The sequence below is a fragment of the Oncorhynchus masou genome, chromosome 14, assembly GCF_036934945.1.
Source record: "Oncorhynchus masou masou isolate Uvic2021 chromosome 14, UVic_Omas_1.1, whole genome shotgun sequence".
Taxonomy (NCBI): Eukaryota; Metazoa; Chordata; class Actinopteri; order Salmoniformes; family Salmonidae; genus Oncorhynchus; species Oncorhynchus masou.
The window spans coordinates 8,876,227-8,898,882 of record NC_088225.1 but is presented as its reverse complement, the minus strand read 5'-3'; the positions used below and the strand labels follow the sequence as shown (position 1 = coordinate 8,898,882).

Genomic DNA, 22,656 nt, shown 5'->3' with positions numbered 1-22,656 from the left:
ATTTAAGATCAAAAATGGTTTTAATTCCCAAGATACAAATTGTGAATTCTGTAAACCATTGCATAATGTTGCAGTACAATTGAACAAGTTAATGATACTCTACAAGCAAAAGATTCAATACCTCCTACTTAATTGAGTAAAATGCCAAATCCAGCCTTTCTTTGATGCCAGAAAGAGGATCAACTTTAACACAGGGGAACTCCCATTGATCATTTCTATGGGGTAGTTGAATACTAATTCAATATACAATGTCCTATTTGTCCATACTTTATTGTAACAAAATAAGGGACATGTTTCTCATTCGTAATACTCATTCTCATTCGTCTACTTCCATCGACATCAGCGCAAATACATCTACAAACTACAGTTCACAATGTAAGAGCCTTTTATCCTACAGTCCACCAAAACCCTGAGAAAATAAAATGTATTCCCCCCTCCCCTTAATCATTACACTGATAAATACAGAGACCGGAAATCGGCATGTGTTTAAGTCTTACATTTATTTCATTGTATAGCAATTCACAAAACTAGATACATCATAGCTAACGGATGAACTGCTCTCCATATTATTCCAGTGACCTATTAAATATCTAATTTAGAATGGTACATTCAATATTTCAGGGTTTCTATGTTAAATGAAGATTTTGAAATTAACTAAAGGGAACAATTAAATGTTTTTACAAAAGTTCTATGCTGCAATATGCATTTTTTTCTCTCCATACTAAATTGGAACAGCGTCATACATTTATGTATGTGCAAGATTGCATAAAATCTTCAGGTTCCATGATCACAATATTTAATAAAACAAAGAAACAAACACTTTACAAGAATGCAAAATAGATTATGCTAATCCACTGCAGAGCACTGTTACATCTCAATTACATTTAATTTACAAAACAGAGTCATACTTGGTGCTTTTCTTTAACAGTAATTCTGTTTTTTCTTGTGCCAATAAAGTTGAGTCCAGTATTTATTGGTGGTAGGTATTGTGGCATGTTATGAAGAGTGATATGGCAAATACAGACTGAGATGAAGAAGCAGTATTCATCATTCTAAGGGTGCCCGAAGCCTCCCTTACGAAACATGCAGTCTGGTTCAAAATGGCCCTTCTCTGATCTCTTATGAATGCTAGCTCTTCACATAGAATTCTTAACTATTCCGAGCGACAAAGCAAATTTTACCACTCAAATCATTAAGTGATAATATCGAAAAAGCTAATCATCTGAGTGGTATCCACCACAGATTTTAAGTGGGGAGATTATGGTACATACAATTATCTAAAGGCACTAGAATTTGGATTATTTTCCCGTTTTACTGTAAGTCACCCCTCATTAAGAGCAATATTCTTCAAATGCCAGTTAAAATATGACATTAACTTAAGGCACCGATTTATAAAAAAAGAAATTGGTCCATTGTAAAAAGAACATTAGTTTAATATGGCCATAACATTGAATGATTTAGAGCCATATTTATAAAATATGAGCTTAAGTTTTATTCAGTGTAAAAGGGAGATGTATACTTAGTATGCCACATTGAAGAGGGGTGAAGGACCAAGAACAAATGAGTGATAAGCGTTGCTCCTTAAAACTTACTCACGTCTGTATCTGCCATTGATGCTGGTTTAAATAAATCAAGTTCTGTCATTTCACCCGTCAATGACTCACTCATACCTAACCAATAAACAAATGATACACTAATCGCCATCTTTCCAATGACTGCAGTAAATTGTGAATTAAAATGTGAAGAAAACACCAGTCAGAAAGAAAGCACATTACAGTCTAAGTGTGCTCTATACTCCTGACAGCATACAAGTAGTTCACTACCATCAATATTTAAAACTGATTAAGAGATTTTAGCTGTAAAGTGAACAACATACTTCAAAATAGTACTCATCACAGGAGATTGGGTGGCACCTTAATTGGGGAGAACGGGCTCGTGGTATTGGCTGGAGCAGAATGGTATCAAATACCATTCACACCGTTCCAGACATTATGAGCCGTCCTCCCCTCAGCAGCCTCCACTGGTACTCGTCTACATGGCCACTTAAGAATATTAACATCACTAACGTGTAGACAACTAGAATTGTATGCTGCTAACCACAGTCATTTGTTTTACAAAAAAAGGGTGCCATTAGTTTCTGTAAATGCACACCAATCTACATAAGGTGTTAGGTTTGGTTCAAATCAGGATTTTAACGATTTGCTTAGATTGCTGAAATTAAGTTATAAAAATAAAAAAGGAAACAATAGCAATAAAGATCTTTGGTAAAACTACAAATGGGCTTCAAGTCCATTGCTATTGTCAGCAAAAGCAGTTGGCATAGTTCTTTCTGTCATTGAACCATTGAAGAGAATGTTATACTAATTGTACATTTTCAATACATATTTTTAAATGTAACTACAAGAACAAACTACAACACCACTTTGGTTCATTTGAGTCAAGTCCACATTAACTTAGTTGGCATCACAGGAAAAATAAACCTGTGGTATATTAAAAGTTGGGGTGAGCATTTACTGTAGCTTTATTAAGATTCTCCAACAACCAATTTCAGAATTGAGACATTCTACAGCAGTACATTGATTGGCCTGTAACAATGTTTTAGAAGATTCACAAAAGTACCCGAACGTGGGACAAAAAAAGAGTCTTTGTTTAAGTGGTACTTTACTTGAACTATAACATTATAGAAGTTAAACCTGGTATACCAAATGTTAGACTCCATGACATTGTTATGATACCATTTTGATATATATTAAGTAAAACGTGTTACTGCTTAACATGTGACAATTTAGGCTTCTGATGTCTGAAATCTGAACTGTGTATGCACAATAACACTCAAGAATGTAAATGCATTACAACTACATGTATACATCTCTCTCAGCAGCGGCAAAGCTTGCAAAAGTGAAGTGATCGACTCTACAGTATGCGAGACTCACAATACAAATATATCTGGCAGTGATCTAGATTTGTAGCTGGTTAACGTATGACGCGTATAAGACATGCAATAAAATTGTTTCGCCTGCCATTTTAACATGATAACATGAGGTTTTGTTTTTCTGAATTACCATCCATGTAAATGTAAACAATTTTATTTCTCAATTTCTATAACTAAGTTACAAATCGTGTACCTGGGAATATGGTTTTCTACTGAACACACTAATTGCTGTAAATATTAAAAGGACCGAGATATAGAACGAGGAAAAATACATATTTTGAACACAGTAGAAGGTCATTTCAATTAGATTAACCTAGCTAAGCACATTACACTGTCGTATTTGAAAACACAACTTACAGGTTCAATACCATTGATGCATCTTACAAACACCAGTCTAAAATGTATAGCAGAGCCTGTTTTTAATCTTGTTTAAAACAAGACCAGAGTTGTTTCCTTGCTTGCATACTCCCAACCACTTAATCAAAGCCGCACCAAAAAAGCACCATTGCCTGTTTAGACAAGGAAAATATATTGTTTGTAAGCGTGAAGTCAGGACACAGGCACTGACAAGATGTATATCTTCATACAACTATAATCTGAGGAAATAATTTGACATAGGATAGGGCAATACACTATGGCATATACATATGATGCAGAAATGTGTGCAGAAGCTTTGACTACCTGTGTCTGCTTTTACAACAATCCTCTAAGCATCGATGCTCATGGTTATCATCTAAGGCAAGGCACTTGAGACTAGAAGAGGCCAAGTATCAGATATGTTCTAGACATGTTTGAGAGCAAGTAGGAATCCGATCAAATTCACTGTGCCAGACTTATGTACATCAAGACATGCTCCTCTAACAACTACATAATGAACAATTCAGTAAATCATTAAAAGACAATTGATTTGCTAACTGCTTTAGCATAAATGTGCCTTACTGACATTACAGCTGCTGGTTATGCCTAAAATGCATTCAAACATGTGTACTTATTTGATGGAAATGTGTAAATTAAAGAATGAAAAGTAGAAACTAGTTTAGCACTTTTCTATGAAAACTAACAAGATATATAGAACTATACCATGATTTAACAATAGGAAACATGAGATATTCTAGTATTGTTTCACAGTACACACAAAAGCAGGATACATTAGCATATTAAGAAAAATAATATGTAAATCTAAGAAACAAAAACAGCTCAAAGCTCATTTCTAAAATACCCTTTAACAAATTCCCAGGTCAACAAAGTGCTTTAAGAGAAATCAATCTTCACAAAGATGGTTGCAATACTAATAATAATGTTTGACTGATGTGTTTCAGTGATAAAGTCAAAGTAGGCCTACTTGAACTATGGATGCCCAAACTTTTTGGAAAATGTAAGTGATCCATTACAATACAAAATAACATACTACATTTAACACCATTTATGTAGTTCAAATTAAACTATTAATTGTATTACTATATGAATACTGAAACACAAAATGCCATTTAGAAAATGTAAGCATACTATATGTATTAGTAGTTCTTCAAAGGGCAAATTCCTTAAGTAGTACCTTGAATAATTGTACATCACCACTTCAATATTTTTGTCTTACAGTATGGACATTCTGATTTACTAGGTGCGCAGTTCTTACAAAGTACATAATGTTGGCAAGGCTGCAGGACTATGCAACGATCATGCGTTTGGCAAACTATACATTTCTTTGACTGAAGCTGATATATTACCTGTGTTGGGAAGAGAAGAGGTTGTATCAGAAACTACTCGCAACAAAATAACAATACAATGATTCCAAGCAAGATCTTAAAATAAATATGCTTCACTAGGCTAAATAGTCTGCCATAATGTATATCCTGATCACTATAAATAAGAATGGGTTTAGTATCTGGCCTTTCTTACCCCGTCTATAAGGTCTAGGTCAGTGCGCAGCTGGCTCTGGATGGAGTGGAGCTTTGGTAGAGGGAGCTGGTCCAGGTCTCCATAGCTTCTAAGCAGGGGTGTGCCAGGGGAGCGACACAGCACGTCAAAGTCCCCCTGGAGCTCCTTCAGCTTGCGCTCTGTGTCCTCTCGCTTCTGCTCTGCCAGCTGCCGCTCCACCTCAGCCGACTTTGCTTGTTCTTTTGCATCATGGGAATCTTTCTGCCAGGCCTCACATGCCTGGAACAGACAGACATGTCAAATATATAAATTGGTTTAACATGGGTCAGGATGTATTGCTTACTGAGGCAGTGCCTTTAGTTCATGTCATAGTTCTTGCATGGGATTAGTGTCTGACCTGCTTGACCTGGTGCCAGGTGTCTTCCCATTGCTTGATCTTCCTATTTGCCTCATCCAGCTCCCTGAAGAGCCGGTTCAGGTCAGCGCTGCTGCTCACAGTGGTGGAGCCCAGGCTGCTGAACACTGGTGATGGGCTGGGAGAGAAGTTGCCACTCACAAAGTCCCATATGCTGCTAGCTCCCCCATTCAAACCTACATGGTGGGATCAGGACAATTGTTTCATGTCAAAGCACAAAAACAAAAAAAACAATAGTGATGCATTTATGAATGGTTGATGATGCCTCAAAGGTAAAAATAATAATGCCTACTCTTACATGTTTGTCAAGATTGCTAGTAAATATTCTACTGTTAACTTACCCAGAGAGTTCTGAGAGGAGGTAGGTGTTCCCAGAAGGCCATGCTCAGGTTTGGTTAGCAAGCCCTGAGGCTGAGTCTGCTGTGGAGCCATTCCTGACAACAGGCACTGGGAGAGGGAGCTCAGAGGGGATGCAGAGAGCGAGGAGTTGGAATTCAATGAAGAAGACCGTGCAAGTGAGCCAGGAATGTTGACCGGAGCGGATCCTCCCAGCATCCTTTGACCTAGAGGGCAACAGGAAGTGTAAATCAATTTCGCAATTTAAAAATGCAGAACACACTTAAGTTAATTCTGTTCAATGTTTCAAACCAGGTTTGCTTACTTAAACCAAGACTGTTGTTTTCTTGCTCCTCAAACTCTTTATCAAGAGAGGCAACATTGATGTCACAAAAATTCAGGTCAAGAGCAGAACCTGAAAGAAAAGGCAAGTCTTTTTTTTTTCTAGAACAATAAGTATTCCTTGTATGAAGAGGCACATTCACCCCTCAAACAAGTTTGTACAATACAAGTACACTTACCTATAACTGACTCCACAGTATTGCTCCCAGGATAGAATGGGGTTGCTTTTGCATTCATTGTTGATAAGGTGGTGGGTGAGGAACTATCTGATCCAATACTGGAGGCCAGGCTAGATTCTATACTGGAGGTTATGCTGGATGCCAGAGGGTTCATCCCAGAGAATACACTATTGTGTGACTGTAAAAGAGGCGTACATAGTAAGGCATTGTTTCATTAGTGTCAATTTGAGCAATACTTAGCTTTACGACATTGGTGCTTGGTTAAGAAGTAAGACAAGCTACAGATACCGTGCCTGGTCATATGCTTTAGATGGGAGATCATGAATAGGCTGTTTTTAATCAAGTCGATTGGACGGGTCCCAATGACTTTGAAATTATAACAGCAAAACCCTTTTGCCTCTACATGAATACCCTTAAATATAAATTGTTCTACATATCACTAGCAGTGTTTCCCTATATTTTTCAGCAGAGGCGGCAAAATTGCAGTTTTAAATCTAAGTTCCTGCAATTCTACACATGTTGCCATGGCTTATGCTATCAGGGACTCAAACATGAACATTTACATTTACATGAACATATCAATGGAGGTCCCATGCCATTTTTGGAATTTTATACTCTCCCTGACTATAGTTTTTATTTTGGCGATTGGTAGTTCTCAAAGATAAACTTGTTTAAAAAAAATATATATATATAGCTCCATTATCTTTTCTACATACTTTATATCTGGTTTTAGTCATTTAAGTTTACACTTAAAATTATTCTCTATAAAAATCATGTTTTTTGGACCGGTGGTAAATTAATATTAGGGGGAACTAGCTTCTAGGAATACAAAGACAGTGGCAAAAGCTTTAGTTATTCACCTGCTTGTCTTGGTCCATCATCTTTTGATCACTATGTCCCTTATAGTTCTTTATCTGAAAACAGACAGCACATTCACATGACCCAACACTTAAACCCAGCAATTGGCTGGGTCTTAGAAAGCCAACACGTTTCTTAAAAGTGAAGAAAATTCAGTTAATAAAATCAGTCATCTGCAGCCCTATCAAAAGAGAGAAATTGCCTAATGTTATCACCACAACCCATTAAAACAGTCTAAGACTAAATAAGCAGACATTTATTTTATAACTAATAGATAACATGAACACAAGTTCCATATCCAAACAAAATGTCTAATCTACGTTCATAAAATGTTAAGCACAACACCGAATTTGACCTGGAACGGGTAAACTATTATTTATTGCGCCTTGGTTGTTAATTTCAGTATTCACCAAGTCATCCCAAATTTAAAGAAAATTACATAACATAAAAAAAGTGACTGACAAGTAATTTAATATGGAAATAAATCAAAATTCTGAATAAAAAGAATGGAAACTGTGTTTATAGCAGTGGGTCAGGCCCTACACTAAGCTGAGTACAGGGGTCTTCCCGTAAGGACGGGGAAAGAGAGAGAGCAGTCTTATTGTAGTACCTGATCCTCACGTTCAAAGCCCGGCGCTTTGGGATAGTTAGACGTCAGAGATGACACACTTGACGTGGTGGACTCTGAACATAAGCTACCATTAGTTAAGCATTTGGACCTGCCGATGGGTCCGATTGGGGACAATGAACTGTTGCTTCCTGAGCTTGGCGTTACAGTCGGACTATTAGAATATGAAACCTGAGGGAGAGAAGTACACATGGCCTTAATAGGGTTTTAGAGCCAGCCAAACAAGCCCAGCTTTCCTAACGAGGCCAGAGAGCAGATGATAACTGAAGATATTTAGATGGAATATTGGCTTGAGAGAGAGAGAAAACGACACTGAATTGTTAAGGTTTGGTTTCTGTTGAACCCTATATTCATTTGAATTACACTGTATGTTTGTTGGTGCACCAGTACTACCAGAAACAAAATGATGTTCAAACTAGTTAAATAGAAGGCAAGTACAGAAAACAGAAGAACGGAAACAGAAAATTACAAGAATATACAAAACAAAGGTGTGACATAAGGAAAGTTAACAGTTTAAATATCTATTCAGGGTCTAATCTATAGACAGCATGTTTTTCATACAAACTGGGATGCCTTTGTAAAAGACAGTGGAGAGAAGCATAGAGGGAGTAGTAGTCAGATCACATACATTCCCCACTTGGCCGTTGTTGATGCTGCTGATGGAGTGTGCACTGCTGCCCCACTCGCTGACCGGACACTCTGAATACTGCTGAGAGCCCAGCTTGGCCTGGGAGCCCGACTGCATCGCTGTTAGCAACGAGTTCATGGTCTCTTCCGTGGAGGGAATTCCTGAAAAAGAACACAATCACAGACAGGAGGTTTTATCTTTGAAAGGTTGCCAACAAGCAAGACAGCGGTGACTTATTTTGAGGAGCTTCACTTACTTTCTACATGCGCAAACGCACAGAACGGCCCTCTAGGACAATAACCAGTTTGCCTCATGTCATTGCATTTGGTGGATTTGTAGATCTGAAGTGAGAAAGACAGGTTCTCTGCTCATAACTGTGTGGCATTTTCCCAAATGAAGGTTTGACAGATTCCCCATTGCAAGAGACGAAATGTGCTAAGCGTTTATAAAGTCTCCAATGTCCCACTTACCTCTGGGTGGAACTGCTGTTCAGTGCGTGAGTGACAGTATTGACAGCTGTCTCCGCTGTCACACTTCGATGGCTCTCCCCACTCATCCCCATGTTTCACATTGGGACACGGAGTTGACCTGACATCATTTAAAGGGTTAACCACATATTACAGAAATATTACACAGTTGTCAAAAGGCATACTGTGTCGTTTGACAGTCCTAATCGCCTACCTGTATTTGAACTTGCGTGGATTTCGTCTTCTGTCTCTACTATTGTGGTAGTGAGGGCAGGCATAGCCCTGTCTGCATAGTCGTGGAGGCTTGGTGCACTGCTCTGTTTTGTAGTTTGCTAACACAAAATTGGTGTCTGGAAGGAAAGCACACAATGAGTTTGTTGTATGCACACAAAATTATTATTGTGGATAGTCAGATTAATATAATCTTTTGACTTCAAACGTTTACATGCTTTTCAAGAACGAGTCCCCTAATAATCCTGTTGACATGGACATCTGGAATCAGGCTACCTGACGGGACTTTGATGAATGCATAAAAAAAAATATTATAATAAATAATAAAGATACGCTAATGAAAATAAACCACAGCGACCATGTTATTTTTGCAAAAACATTTTGATTCTTAGTCAAAGTTCATATGTGAAAACTATTTATAATATGCATACTTCAGTTTTTCCAAACTCACTTCACTCGCACAAGAGGAAGCTCGTGCACACATCTGAACTCTGATGTCCTAATAATGAGAAAGATTGCCCCGAAAACCAGATGTTTTAATCAGCGTATGCTTACAACCATTATGATAAGCAGAGTAAGGTGTTAATATGACTAATGCCATACTCTGCCTTCTGCCATAATCAGTTTTATATTGATTTATTAATGTGCATATAAACATACTCATTGTAAGACATTCTGTTATTGACCTAATGCCAAAATATAACACAACAGGTCAAGAAAACCCAATCAATTGAAAAATGATGTGGCACTGGGTAACACCGACACCAGAATCAATGTGTCTGCTGCTCACCCTGCCACCGGGGGTCCTCTGTAAGAGTCTTCTCTATCATGGCTTGGCTGGCCAGTACACCAGGCTGTAGATCAGGGATACCTTCTCCAGATCCCAACTGGCCATTCTGGAGGGCTTCCTGTGCCTGGATCTCTCTGTGCACATGAAGAAGATCAGTGAGAGAGCTACTACACAAAACAAAGAAGAAGAGGAAGAGACAAAATGTAGAATATTCAGGCAATGCCTTGCTCTTACAGACTTGTTCTGCTCAGTTGCTAGGCAACGCTGATACCACATTTAATGTTGTTTTTGTTAAATTATTTCAAGCTCCCATTCCTTAATGTGACGACATTCATGGAACGTTGGACAGGGTTTTGCTATTTTCTAGTGACAGGAATTTAAAGTGTGAACACATGGTTCATAGTAAAGGGGCAAATGTATGTTATTGTTAAGCTTATGTCCATTGCTTGCATTACCTAGTTTTTGGGCCTAGTTTTTGTATCCACCTCTGAGATATGTGGGGTTATTACTTCATATATACCACTGAATCTTTCATCCCATTAAAGAAATCACCATCATTTAACACTTTCATTGTTTGCACAGTATTAGTACTCAACAAACCCAACATCAACCCTGGCAATAAGTACACTATGACCGATGTCTATGAAGAGAAAAATTGTGCTTTCATCTGCTCTTAGCCCCGGCCAGTTCGAGAGGCATCAGGGAGACTAATTGAGCTAAGAAAATAGATTAACACGCTTCATTCTTCCACTTCCATATATGGGCATGTACTGGAGTGGATACAGACTCACTTCTGCAGAGACAGCTAGGCCGAACATGTCGAATAAAAGTAACACTAACAATGGTAAAGAAGGGGTTGACAGCCAGCTTCAAAAATATGGTCTACAGGTAAATTTTAGAATTTCATTAAAACTATGATTTACGAATGGAATCAGTTGGTACATTTTGTTAGTGCATGGTCAGACCTTGCATGATTTATCCTTGTGTACTCAGCTAACTGGCTTAACAAGCCTATTCACATGCTTGTGAAGGTATGACACCTTGAGAACAGAGTGGTTACTAAAGGCATGATAGATCACCTGATATCGTAGACCGGGGGGCGGAGATCATGTGGGCCATGGGCAAAGGCGCAGTGTAGGCCGTTCTTCACGCAGTGCCCGCGGGCATCAGTTTCATGGATACAGGTACCAGTCTTGTAATAGCGAAGATGGTACTTGCGCTCTGTGTCACCAGTGGTCCGGTGCAAGTAAGGACAGCTAGACAGGAAAGGAAACGATTATTAGACAAATGCAGACTTCCTCATTAAAATGATCAGGATTTGATGTGACAGAGATACAATCTGCATAAAATCTGTCCTATGTTTCTAGAATTCTATGCTGTGCTTATCCTAAGAAGTCAGTCCACAGCTTTTAATTGAAAGGAAACAGACCGAGGCTAAAGGAACGAGTTCCATCTGTCTTCCTCCCTGTATTAGTGGCAACCGTTCATCTTGATGCTTTATATGCACATTAGACCAACAAAAATGTAGCCAATGTCCACAGTGGGAGTCAGAGGAATGCAACGCCTTTTATAGATACAGAGCTCTCACAGGCTTTGATGTATGGTGAGGAATTTAACATAAATAATAGCAGCATCGCTATTAATGTGCTCAAATTCACATTGAAAATGCTAGATAACCAATCAATTTCTCAAATACAGCAAAAGCTTCTGACTCAGCAACAGTAACCATGGCAACAGCTGTGATGTCACAAGAAGAGAGCAGCCACTGGTAGAATGAGGAATAGAGTGCAAGTGCTCGCTCTCAGGCAGAGTTCAAAAAATGTACAGAACTTTCAATATGACAGCTGGTTGAATTGAGGAACATTGTTTACTTACTGCAGTGAAATTCCAAATACACTGATATAGTAAACTGGAACTCAATCTCAATGATTAACCAACCCCTCTATAAAAAAGTATTCAGTATGCTACATATTTGCCACAAATACTATTAACATCGCATCTAGTCGCTACCTCTACATATCACTAAACTGTGGATCTGACCAAAGCACTTTAACCAGACATGTGCCATTGAGGATTGTCATTGAACTAGTGAGTGAGACGTTTCAAGTTACTCAATTTCTTTATGGTGCTCTGACACAAATAAGCCCAAATTATAGGAGTGGTTTGAATATCATGTTTCAGAGCTGTTCTTCTTATTGTTGAACAGCATCTTTCTCAAGATATAATCTAGAACATCTATCCTGTCTTATTAAATAGGCTAGGTTATTAGCTGTATAGCCTGCTTCCTTTCAGTGAACCTTTAATTTTGTAGGGAGACTTGTAAAAATCCCCAACCAACACATACAATATTAACATTTCCATATTTTTACTTTAACTGATAGCGATGCCAGTAAGTATAGTAACAAGTACGTCTGTTCCATTAGGCCAAGTATGGGCATTTTGTAATATTACTCAGGACAGGTTAGTAGTTCTGGGAAATGCCTGGGACTTCACAATACTTAGGTGCCAATACGATATGTATTGCGATTGGCTCCCTATTGAAAAAGACAAAAGCTTGTTTTCTATGAAGGAAAAATACTGGAGTTTTGGTGCAGGTATCCTCAACTAGAGCAGAAATAATATTATGATATTGTGAACATGATATATCATCAAATAACATCCTGATATGTAAGTTCCCCCTTCACTAAAGGGTAGCATTCTGTTTTTTTTACAATAACCCTGTGACTTTGTTACACCTGGGAACTGAATAGTGTAGCTTTTATTTTAGGTAGATGCAGATGAACTGCTAATGTATGAATGTATTCATCCTTCCTTTGGTGTCTATCCGCACCACCACAAGCCTTCTCATATGTAACCTCAAGTGACAACTGTATCCGCACAACGTGACTTGCTATATTATATTTTAGGCTACATCTATTACCATTTGTACATGCTATCATTATCATGGTTGTGTCTTTACAAATGTGTAGGCTCATTTAGGCCTATTCTTTGTTAATTTCATTTTCAGTAGATTGATGTCACACCAGTAGTGAAAACTACAGTTCTAAGAATGAGCTGAAGTGGCATACCCCAAACATTCAAAATATGTTCCTCTGATTTTGTTACAAAAGTGAAAATAGTTGATGCTTTGAGGGTTGGGCCTAAAAATGCTGCAGTAGCCATTAAACAATAGAGCAAGAATATATAAAAGACTTACATACTCAATTTCTACCCCTCAGTACATCTCTATTAATTATCACAAAAGAGTAGGTATGCGCAAGCTGAGCAGATAATTGAATTAGGAAATCCCTCTTCTACTTAGGTTTCAATGAACATGATGATACATAACAAGTGGGAAAAAACAGACACGTCCATGTATAACTACTTGTGACAACATTAAGAATACAAATACAAAGCAGGAACTCGTTCAAAGCGACCTCATTTTCAACGGACCCAGGAACAATAAACATTGGTTGCTCGACCAATGGGAGAAGGCTATGTGCAAAGGCGGTTCAATCACGAGCAAGAAAACAGGGGGTGTGTTCATCGTTTCCTTGTAAGCTGGAGGAAGAAGCTCAACCCCACTCTGTAGCTCAAAACTGACGTGTCCAGCGAGAATTACAAAAAAACCATCCATGAAATGACAATGAATGTGGTTAACTCATCCAGTTGGTTCCGCATTATTGAGAACCGCTGCCCACTCCGGGGCCATACGAGGCCATGCGGATCGACATTAGCTCGAACAATAGACAAGTCAACAACACCATGTGCAAGCTAGGGCATCACCAAGCTCGTGGTGCGAGCTGAATTCTGTGCAATAACGATATTTCACTTCAGGAATTCGCATGAATAGGACTTCCTACTGAAACAATGCAGCATCCATAAAATATTAGCAACACCGTTATAAGTGTGCTCACTAAATTGGCAACCTGCACACATTGAGTGAATTCTCAACCGGAATGAACAACAGCCACAAAACAATATTGATAAGCATGATACAGTATCAACAATCTAACCAGAACATAATAATTCACAGGGGAAAAATTAAGCTTAATACTTACTCTTCTCCATCTGGGCAAATGCCCGTCGTCTCGTCATATTTTGTGCAATAAACGTCAGGGCTGTAGTTAAAAGTTCCATCTCTTCTTCTAATCGGTCGTCTTCGCCTCTGGTTGAGGAAATGCCAATGAAAACATGTAAAGGGTCTATGTTGTGTGCACTTGTGCTGCAGGAAGAGAGGGCACTGTTCGGTCCTAAACTCCTTCAAATATCTGCACAATGGAGAGACAAAGGCAGTGTTAATGACAGACACCGTGTAAAATAGTATTGAGTCCAAAGCTCAGGGGAAATATCGCATTAACTTTGATAGAAATGTTGGTTTCGCTATTTGAAATATAAAGTAAACACTATCTATGCTAAAGGTAAGGAGATACACGTTTACACCATCTACAACTAATATTTGATTGACACTAGCTAGCTATGTAGCTGAATTTTACAATCAATCGAACTGCTAGAACTACTTGGTAGTAGATATCTACTTTGACCATTCACATACAATCCACGCAGGATGTTCGCAATTGCACTCTATCAAACAACCAGAACGTACGTCAAAAAACATGCGTAGACAGGCAGCTAATAAGGCCGAGGTGGAAAGAGGAAAAGGATACCACTGCTGGCTGGCAAACCATTCAACTTCGCTAACGTTACCCAGTCCACGCTAGCACGCTGACTGGCTAGCTAACGTTAACCACCAACCAAGTTCCTGCGGATTCCGCTTTTTAACGTTACGCCTATTTTTTATGTGGAACATTTTCATGGTCACATAATACAATTATACACATGTATTTGTTAAAATTCAGTTACTGTATCAATTTGAATATGTAGCTAGCAAGTTAGCGCCAGGCTAACTGCGTGCATTGGGAAGAATTTACAAAAGGAAAAGCACCATGTTTTACTGCACTACGAGTGAAGGAATATCAAGCAGTCCAACTATAAAACAATATTATGTACATAAAAGCAGCACGGTATTTTAACGAAAACGTCTTTGTCCATTTAACGTTTGCTTTACTTACGTATAGTGGGTTGGTTTCTCAGTTTGAGGAGAAGCGTTCGCCGCCGTTTTCGAAACCGACGGCATTTTCAGTCAAAACAATGAAACGCGCCTGCGCGAACTGTCCCGTTTCGTTCCATTAACGTACGAAGAGAGATTTTTCTTTATTCTGTAAATGTGTCTACCACGATCCGTGCATATATTCAACATAACTCACAAATAAAACTTTGATGTGTGCATATATTAAAATAAAACTATAGTCCGGAAATATGTAAATCATATATTTCACAAATTAAACCATAATCCGTGAATATGTATAAATATTTCACAGATATTCACCATAAATCAAAATAAATATGATTTGTAAATATATTCAATACAGTTTACAAATAAAACTACAATTTGAACAAATGTAGAAATATTTGCATGCAAATATTCAGAAATCCCTAACATTTACAACTTTGGAAAGTGTATTTGTGCATTCAAAAAAGTGCTTGTGGATCTGTAATAATAGCAATAGTACAAAGTTACATAACAAGCAAAGCGCACTGTACACATCCTCGAATCACATCAAAAAGATGCTGAGCAAAATCATCAGCATCACCATGTTATGATGACCAAGGACAATGATACCAGTTCCTGTTCAGACAGACAGACTTGCCTGCCTGCCTCCCTCTCCCTGTATTCAAACGGCAATGGCATTAGGGGTAAAGGAGTGTTTGTACAGGTTCGTCTTGACAGCTGATTAAAATAATGAATTTGATCAATTGCCCTCAATAAGCTGTGTATTCATGCTAGGACAAAAAACAAAAAAAGTCCACCCCTTTGGGTCCCCAGGACCGTTTTTTGGGAAACTCTGCTGTGGGTCCTTGGGCGAGTCAGCTGTCAGATCAAGCAACTAAGGAAGGGCCTGAAATAAATGGGAGATTGACTAGTGGGGAGTTGCAGTAGGGTCCAAAAGCAGCCGGCTCAAGCATTATTGTCAAGTTAATCATTTTTACAACTTTGCCTTTTATTGAACAAGCAACATTGCCCAGCCCCTTAACTCAATGATGCAACACAACACAGAGATGTATTGAACTGACAGTACTCAGACACAGAATGCATGTATTGACTAGGAAACAACATATTCATTCATTTATCTAAGCATACACAACAAATGACTTGGCTAGCTAGCAAGCATACACGGAGCAGAAAACAGTAGCTGAATTTCTAACATTTCTAATCAGATAATGTTACAATTTCTTAATACCTCCACACCAGGCGGGAAAGAGTGATTTGTCATGCCAAAGCATCAATTGCCCTGTTAAGTCCCTGAAAGACAACAGATTGGAAAATAGGATTTGCAACATTTCAATTTAGCTTGTTAGCCAGATCACAACTCCGATTTTTTTTATTGAGTAGTTCTTCAAAATTGACACATTCCTGAATTAACAATGAACTATTAAGCTGTGTTGTAAACTAATTAAGTAAAAATAATGTAAAGTACTACTTAAGTAGTGTTTTGGGGTATCTGTACTAAGTTTTACTTCACTACATTTCTAAAGAAAATAATGTACGCTTTACTCCATACATTTTCCCTGACACCCAAAAGTACTCGATGCATACAAAATGTTTTGCAGCACAGAACAATGGTCCAATTCACACACTTATCAAGAGAACATCCCTGGTCATATCTACTGCCTCTGATCTGATGGGCTCACTAAAAACACAAATGCTTAATTTGTAAATTAGTGTTGGAGTATACCTCTGGCGTATACAATAAAATGGTGCCGTTTATTGATAGAAGGACTTTGACTTTTATTTATACTTTTACTTTTGATACATAAGTATATGGACTAGTAACCGGAAGGTTGCAAGTTCAAATCCCCGAGCTGACAAGGTACAAATCTGTCGTTCTGCCCCTGAGCAGGCAGTTAACGCACTGTTCCTAGGCCGTCATTGAAAATAAGAATTTGTTCTTAACTGACTTGCCTAGTTACGTAAAATTAAAATTATATATATTTAAAACCGAATACTTTTACTCAAGTAGTATTTTACTGGATGACTTTTACTTGACTCATTTCTATTAAGGTATCTTTACTTCAAATCAAGTATGACAATTGGGTACTTTTTCAACCACTGCTAGTAAATTTAATTGAGGTGGTTTGTCTAAACAGGTGACGAGATCGCCTGCTAGCTACCGGTACACACACTCGGTATTGCATGCACCAATGGTCAAATGTAATATTCATACGAAAGTCATTTGTTGAACATTTTAACATAATTTGTTGAATAAATAAACGATGTACTCACATTTTATGAAGCTGTTCTTTCTTCTAGCTAAGGACAAGAAGTACACAGTCGTGATGTAATTTCATCACGTGACATTAAGATTATCCCAATGAATGGAGATAGCCGACTCTCATCTGAAGCTACATTTGTGGATTACAATACATGGACAGATGGGGGTAAAAATCAAAGAATTCTGTAAACACAGAATACAGATCCACAGGCACTTTTTGAATGTGCAAATGCACATTCCACACTGGGATTTCTGAACATTTGCTCACAAATCCTTCTATATTTGTTCAAATTGTAGTTTTATGTGTGAGCGATGTTGAATATATTTACAGATCATATATTTATTTTTATAACTGGGTGATTTGAGCCATGAATGCTGATTGGCTGACAGACGTGGTATATCAGACTGTATACCACGGGTATGACAAAACATTTATTTTTATTGCTCTTTACATTGGTAACCAGTTTTTAATATCAATAAGGCACCTCAGGGGTTTGTGGTTTATGGCCAATATCCGCAATGCGTCTTGCATAAGAACAGCCCTTAGCCATGGTATATTGGCCATAAACCACAACCTTTCGTGCCTTATTGTTTAAGTGACTCATGGTCAATATTTGTTAAATATTTTTTACATATTTACAGGTAATGGTTTATTTGAGAGTGACACCATAAAAATTTTCCCTGTAAATCTACAGTATTATACTGCCATCAGAGTTGCAAGCATAATACTGTAATTTTGTTTACAGCAGAGATGCTGTAATATATTTTACAGTACTATTTTCCTTATTGTAAAACATATTACAGCATCCCTGCTGTAAATTTAGAGGGATGCTGTAATGTTTTACAGTAAGGAAAATAGCACTGTAAAATATTTTGCATCATCTCTGCTGCAAAGCATAATTACAGTATTAAGCTTGCAATTCTGGTGCCAGGATACTGCTGTAAATGTACACTGAAATTCTCTCTGAAGTCTAAATGTAAGAAAAACAATACATTTGTAGATAAAATACATTTATTCAAAGTGGTAACAACATTAAAAATGAATTAAACAACAAAATTGACAATATAAGTAAAAACAGTTAACCAAATAAGAATCTCATTACATCACAAATTTAATGGGGAGAGAGCGACAAAGAGAGGCAGTTAAAATTGAGATTGATCATAGATCTAGGATCAGGGGCAACTCTATTTGGGGTAAGGGGGTTCAGAGGTGGGGAAACACAATGGGACAGTTTGGGCAGGGGAGCATCCAGGACAGAGAAGTCAGCGCAGTATCAGGTGTTCCTCATGGGGCTCACTAACAATCCTACTCAGTTCTGATTTGTCAGCTCTTCTCAAACCCTAGGTCAAGCATAGAGCAAGAAAAATAGAATGAGACAGAGAGCACCAGAGCTGTTAATCTCTGGGTAAAAACATAGGTGACAAGGGACATATCAAGCTGGTATCTCGTGTGTGTATGTGTGTGTGTACTTACCTCACGAGAGGTCTTCATTCAGAACAGCTAGATTCCTCTGGGCCACCTTGTCATGCACTCTGTCCCATCTTTAGGGTTCATGATCTTGGGTTGATTCGAACCAGGAATCTGTACAGCCATACGGTATATCCAATATAACTTCTGAAATCAATTGAGGCCTCAATCGGAGGCCGAGGAGTTGCCATACCAGGCAGTGATGCAGCCAGTCAGGATGCTATTTTCAGTATCCTGAAGGGGAATAGATGTTGTCTTTCCCTCTTCACGACTGTCTTACTGTGTTTAGACCATGATAGTTTGTTGGTGATGTGGACACCAAGGAACTTGAAGCTCTCAACCTGCTCCACTACAGTCCCATTGATGAGAATGGGGACATGCTCTGTCCTCCTTTTCCTGTAGTCCACAATCATCTCCTTTGTTTTGATCACGTTGAGGGAGAGGCTGTTATCCTGGCACCACACTGCCAGGTCTCTGACCTCCTCCCTATAGGCTGTCTCATCGTTGTCGGTGATCAGGCCTACCACTGTTGTGTCGTCTGCAAACTTAATGATGGTGTTGGAGTCTTGCTTGGCCATGCAGTAATAGGTGAACAGGGAGTACAGGAGGGGACTGAGCATGCACCCCTGATGGGCCCCCGTGGCAGATGTGTTGTTACCTACCCTTACCACCTGGGGGCAGCCCGTCAGGTAGTCCAGGATCCAGTTGCAGAGGGAGGTTTTTAGTCCCAGGTCCCTTAGATTAGTGACGAGGTTTTAGGGTACTGCGGTGTTGTACGCTGAGCTGTAGTTAATTAATAGCATTCTCACATAGCTGTTCCTATTGTCTAGGTGGGAAAGGGCAATGTGGAGTGCAATAGAAATTGCATCATCTGTGGATCTTTTTGGGCAGTATGCAAATTGGAGTGGGTCCGGGGTTTCTGGGACAATGGTGAGCCCTTACCAGCCTAGGGCACAGGGACTATGGGCACAGGGACTATGGTGGTCTGCTTGAAACATGTTGGTATTACAGACTCGGTCAGGGACAGAATGAAAATGTCAGTAAAGACACTTGTTAGTTGGTCAGCGCATGCTCGGAGTACACGTCCTGGTTCAAAGGTCTGTTGACCTAATTAAAGGTCTTACTCACATCGCCTACGGAGAGCGTGATCACGCAGTCGTCCAGAACATCTGATGCTCTCATGCGTGCTTCAGTGTTGCTTGACTCAAAGCAAGCATAGAAGTTATGTAGCTCGTCTGGTAGGCTCATGTCACAGGGTAGCTCACAGCTGTGCTTCCCTTTGTAGTCCGTAATAGTTTGCAAGCCCTGCCACATCCGACGAGCATCGGAGCCGGTGTAGTAGAGTTTCGTCTTAGTCCTGTATTGACGCTTTGCCTGTTTGATGGTTCGTCAAAGGGTATAGCGGGATTTCTATTAAGCATCTGGGTTAGAGTCCCGCTCTACCCTTTAGCTCAGTGAGGATGTTGCCTGTAATCCATGGCTTCTGGTTGAGGTATGTACGTACGGTCACTTTTGGTTCGACTTCATCAATAAACTTATTGATGTAGCCAGCGACTGATGTGTTGTACTCCTCAATGCCATCGGAAGAATCCCGGAACATATTCCAGTCTGTCCTAGCAAAACAGTCCTGTAGCTTAGCATCTGCGTCATCTGACCACTTCCTTATTGAGCGAGTAACTGGTACCTCCTCCTTTAGTTTGTGCTTGTAAGCATGAATCAGGAGGATAGACTTATGGTCAGATTTGCCAAATGGAGGGCGAGGGAGAGCATTGTACTAGTCTCTAAAGGTTGTCTAGAGATTCTTTCCTCTGGTTGCACATGTAACATGCTGGTAGAAATGATGTAAAACCTGATTTAAGTTTCCCTGCATTGAAGTCCCCGGCCACTAGGAGCGCTGCCTCTGGATGAGCCTTTTCTTGTTTGCTTGTACAGCTCGAGCTGTATAGCTCGTTCAATGCCGTCTTAGTGCCAGCATTGGGTTGTGGTGGTAAATAGACAGCTACGTAAAAAGTGTGGTCTACAGCTTATCATGAGACACTCTACCTCAGGCGAGCAAAACCTTGAGACTTCCTTAATATTAGATTTCGTGCACCAGCTGTTATTTACAAATAGACACAGACCGTCACTCCTTGTCTTACTGGAGGTAGCTGCTCTATCTGGCTGATGGACTGAAAACCCAGCCAGCTGTTTGTTATCCATGTTGTCATTCAACCACAACTCGATGAAACATATGATATTACAGTTTTTTATGTTTTATGGTAGTATAGTCTTGATCGGAGCTCATCTATTTGTATTATCCAATGATTGCGCATTCGCTAATATGACTGATGGTATTGGCGGATTACTCACTCGCCGTCGGATCCTTACAAGGCTCCCCGACCTACGTCCCTGATATCTCCGTCTCTTCTTCATGTGAATTACGGGAATTTGGGCCTTGTCGGGAGTCTGAAGTAAATCCTTCATGTCCGACTCGTTAAAGAAATATATACATTTAGTTTAGTATGCGTTAAGTTGTGGATGTATGGATGGATGTTTGTATGATATATTATGAATTAACATTCATATTATATGTTACGAATTTGCAAAATGTACAATATGTTACAAATTTGCAAAACGTATAATATGTTATCAATTTTCAAAACGTATGATCTGTTACGAATTCTAGCTTGGTGGCTCACTTTAGCTAGGATAGGATTTCGGCTACATACTCATAGGCTGTTATTGCCTACATATTTATTTGGTTTGTCATTCTATCATTTTCATGGAATTTCCGTGGTAGTTAGGCCTGAATATAATTTATTTAGAATTTATCAGAATATATTTTCCAGAAATTATTTTACCATGCAGCTCTGCGTATTCTCAAATAAAAAAGTGAGGGAGCAGCATCACGCTATGGCAGCACTGCTGCAACACTACATCCCTGGGTTGCAGTGAAAACCTACATGAGGGTAGCTCTCCACAACCTGGTCTCAGAGCATTTAGTTTTATTCTGTATGTAAATCCGACCACTCACCCTACTTTTGTTTTTGCCTTAAAGTAGCCATCTGTCTAATGTAACCATTGCAAACGTAACATAACATACTAAATGGGGTGTCTAGGATTTACGAACAGAATAATACATAATGCTCTGAGGAGGGTATATGACTGTATTGTTACTGCATGCATCTGCTTCTGTGACTGTCACCATGATATCCCACAGCGTTGCCCACGCCGTTGCCCACGCCGTTGCCAGACAGTAGTGCTTGTCAAGAGAGAGTGAAGAGCAGTGTGTCCTGGTGTTGCCGTTTATACCCTCCCCATTGAGTAGTAGACTGCATGTAGGTTAGCTATCAAGGTGACAACTTGATGGTTATCAATATTAATCATTTCTTGTGTAGGCTGCTATCCTACTTGAAGTAAAATCATGTGAGAAAAAAAATGGGCACATTAGCTACTGCCGGCGACACAAGCGTGTATCAACACTGGTGCACTGGTCGCTCGCCAGCTTATCGACTCGAAGCAAAACGTTCTTGAGTGGCAACAAATCTGCACAATTAGCTGATTTGCTTTCCATAAACCCACTCCTTCTGACACACCCCCTCGCCAATACTCCGGTCGCCATATTGGGCTACAGCTACCCATAACTGGAATCAAGAGGAAGTGGTACTTGCTAAGCAAGCAGCGTGATGTCCTTTACAGTGGTGCTTATTGACTTTCGTTCTGCTATTGACTGGGGGTCGCTGCTGGGAAAATTTCAGGGATGAACGTTGCACATGGGGATGTGTGAAACTTACTCCTCAGCCTGAACTGTCCCCACTTGTGCCACCGAATAGCTAGGGCCGGATTTATGATCTCAGATAAAAAAATGTTTTTTATTTATTTTACGAGGCAAGTCAGTTAAGAACAAATTCTTATTTTCAATGACGGCCTAGGAACAGTGGGTTAACTGCCTGTTCAGGGGCAGAATGACAGATTTGTACCATGTCAGCTCGGGGATTCGAACTTGCAACCTTTCGGTTACTAGTCCAATGCTCTAACCACTAGGCTACCCTGCCCTGCTACATATAGTAAGACAGAGCAGCGCTGTTCCGTTCACTAGTTTCAGCAAAGAGGAAGAGGCAAGGCAAGAAGGCTCACTTTTGCCAAAATCTGTCCTGAATAAGCCCAATGCGTTTGAATTGGCATAATTTGCAGATCTAAACTTGTCGCCTGCAT

At 39.3% G+C, this 22,656-nt stretch overlaps 1 protein-coding gene across 3 annotated transcripts; it reads right to left on the bottom strand.

The window, feature by feature from the left end:
• Position 1: 1 nt before the first annotated feature.
• Positions 2-14,813, bottom strand: LOC135554112 (putative E3 ubiquitin-protein ligase UNKL). 3 transcript variants are annotated; one of them, XM_064986173.1, is made up of 16 exons: positions 14,733-14,813; positions 13,722-13,931; positions 10,761-10,937; positions 9,682-9,848; positions 8,875-9,010; positions 8,664-8,781; positions 8,450-8,534; positions 8,194-8,354; positions 7,548-7,736; positions 6,940-6,993; positions 6,080-6,257; positions 5,884-5,973; positions 5,564-5,785; positions 5,205-5,398; positions 4,829-5,086; positions 2-4,656 (listed from the first exon to the last, which is right to left on the bottom strand). In XM_064986173.1, exons 1-16 carry the CDS (start codon positions 14,795-14,797, stop codon positions 4,501-4,503), a joined length of 2,460 nt encoding a protein of 819 aa, XP_064842245.1. In that variant the 5' UTR covers positions 14,798-14,813; the 3' UTR covers positions 2-4,500. The 3 variants fall into 3 exon arrangements, with proteins under 3 accessions (XP_064842245.1, XP_064842246.1, XP_064842247.1); XM_064986174.1 differs by having other exon boundaries at positions 9,682-9,815; XM_064986175.1 differs by lacking the exon at positions 7,548-7,736.
• Positions 14,814-22,656: the final 7,843 nt, after the last annotated feature.

Coding starts and splice junctions, on each gene's coding strand:
- LOC135554112 (XM_064986173.1), bottom strand. CDS start 14,797: ATGCCGTCGGTTTCGAAAACGGCGGCGAACGCTTCTCCTCAAACTGAG. Junction 7,737..8,193: donor ACAACGGCCAAGTGGGGAAT/GTATGTGATCTG, acceptor TCTCTCCCTCAG/GTTTCATATTCTAATAGTCC. Junction 5,087..5,204: donor CCTGGCACCAGGTCAAGCAG/GTCAGACACTAA, acceptor TGTCTGTTCCAG/GCATGTGAGGCCTGGCAGAA.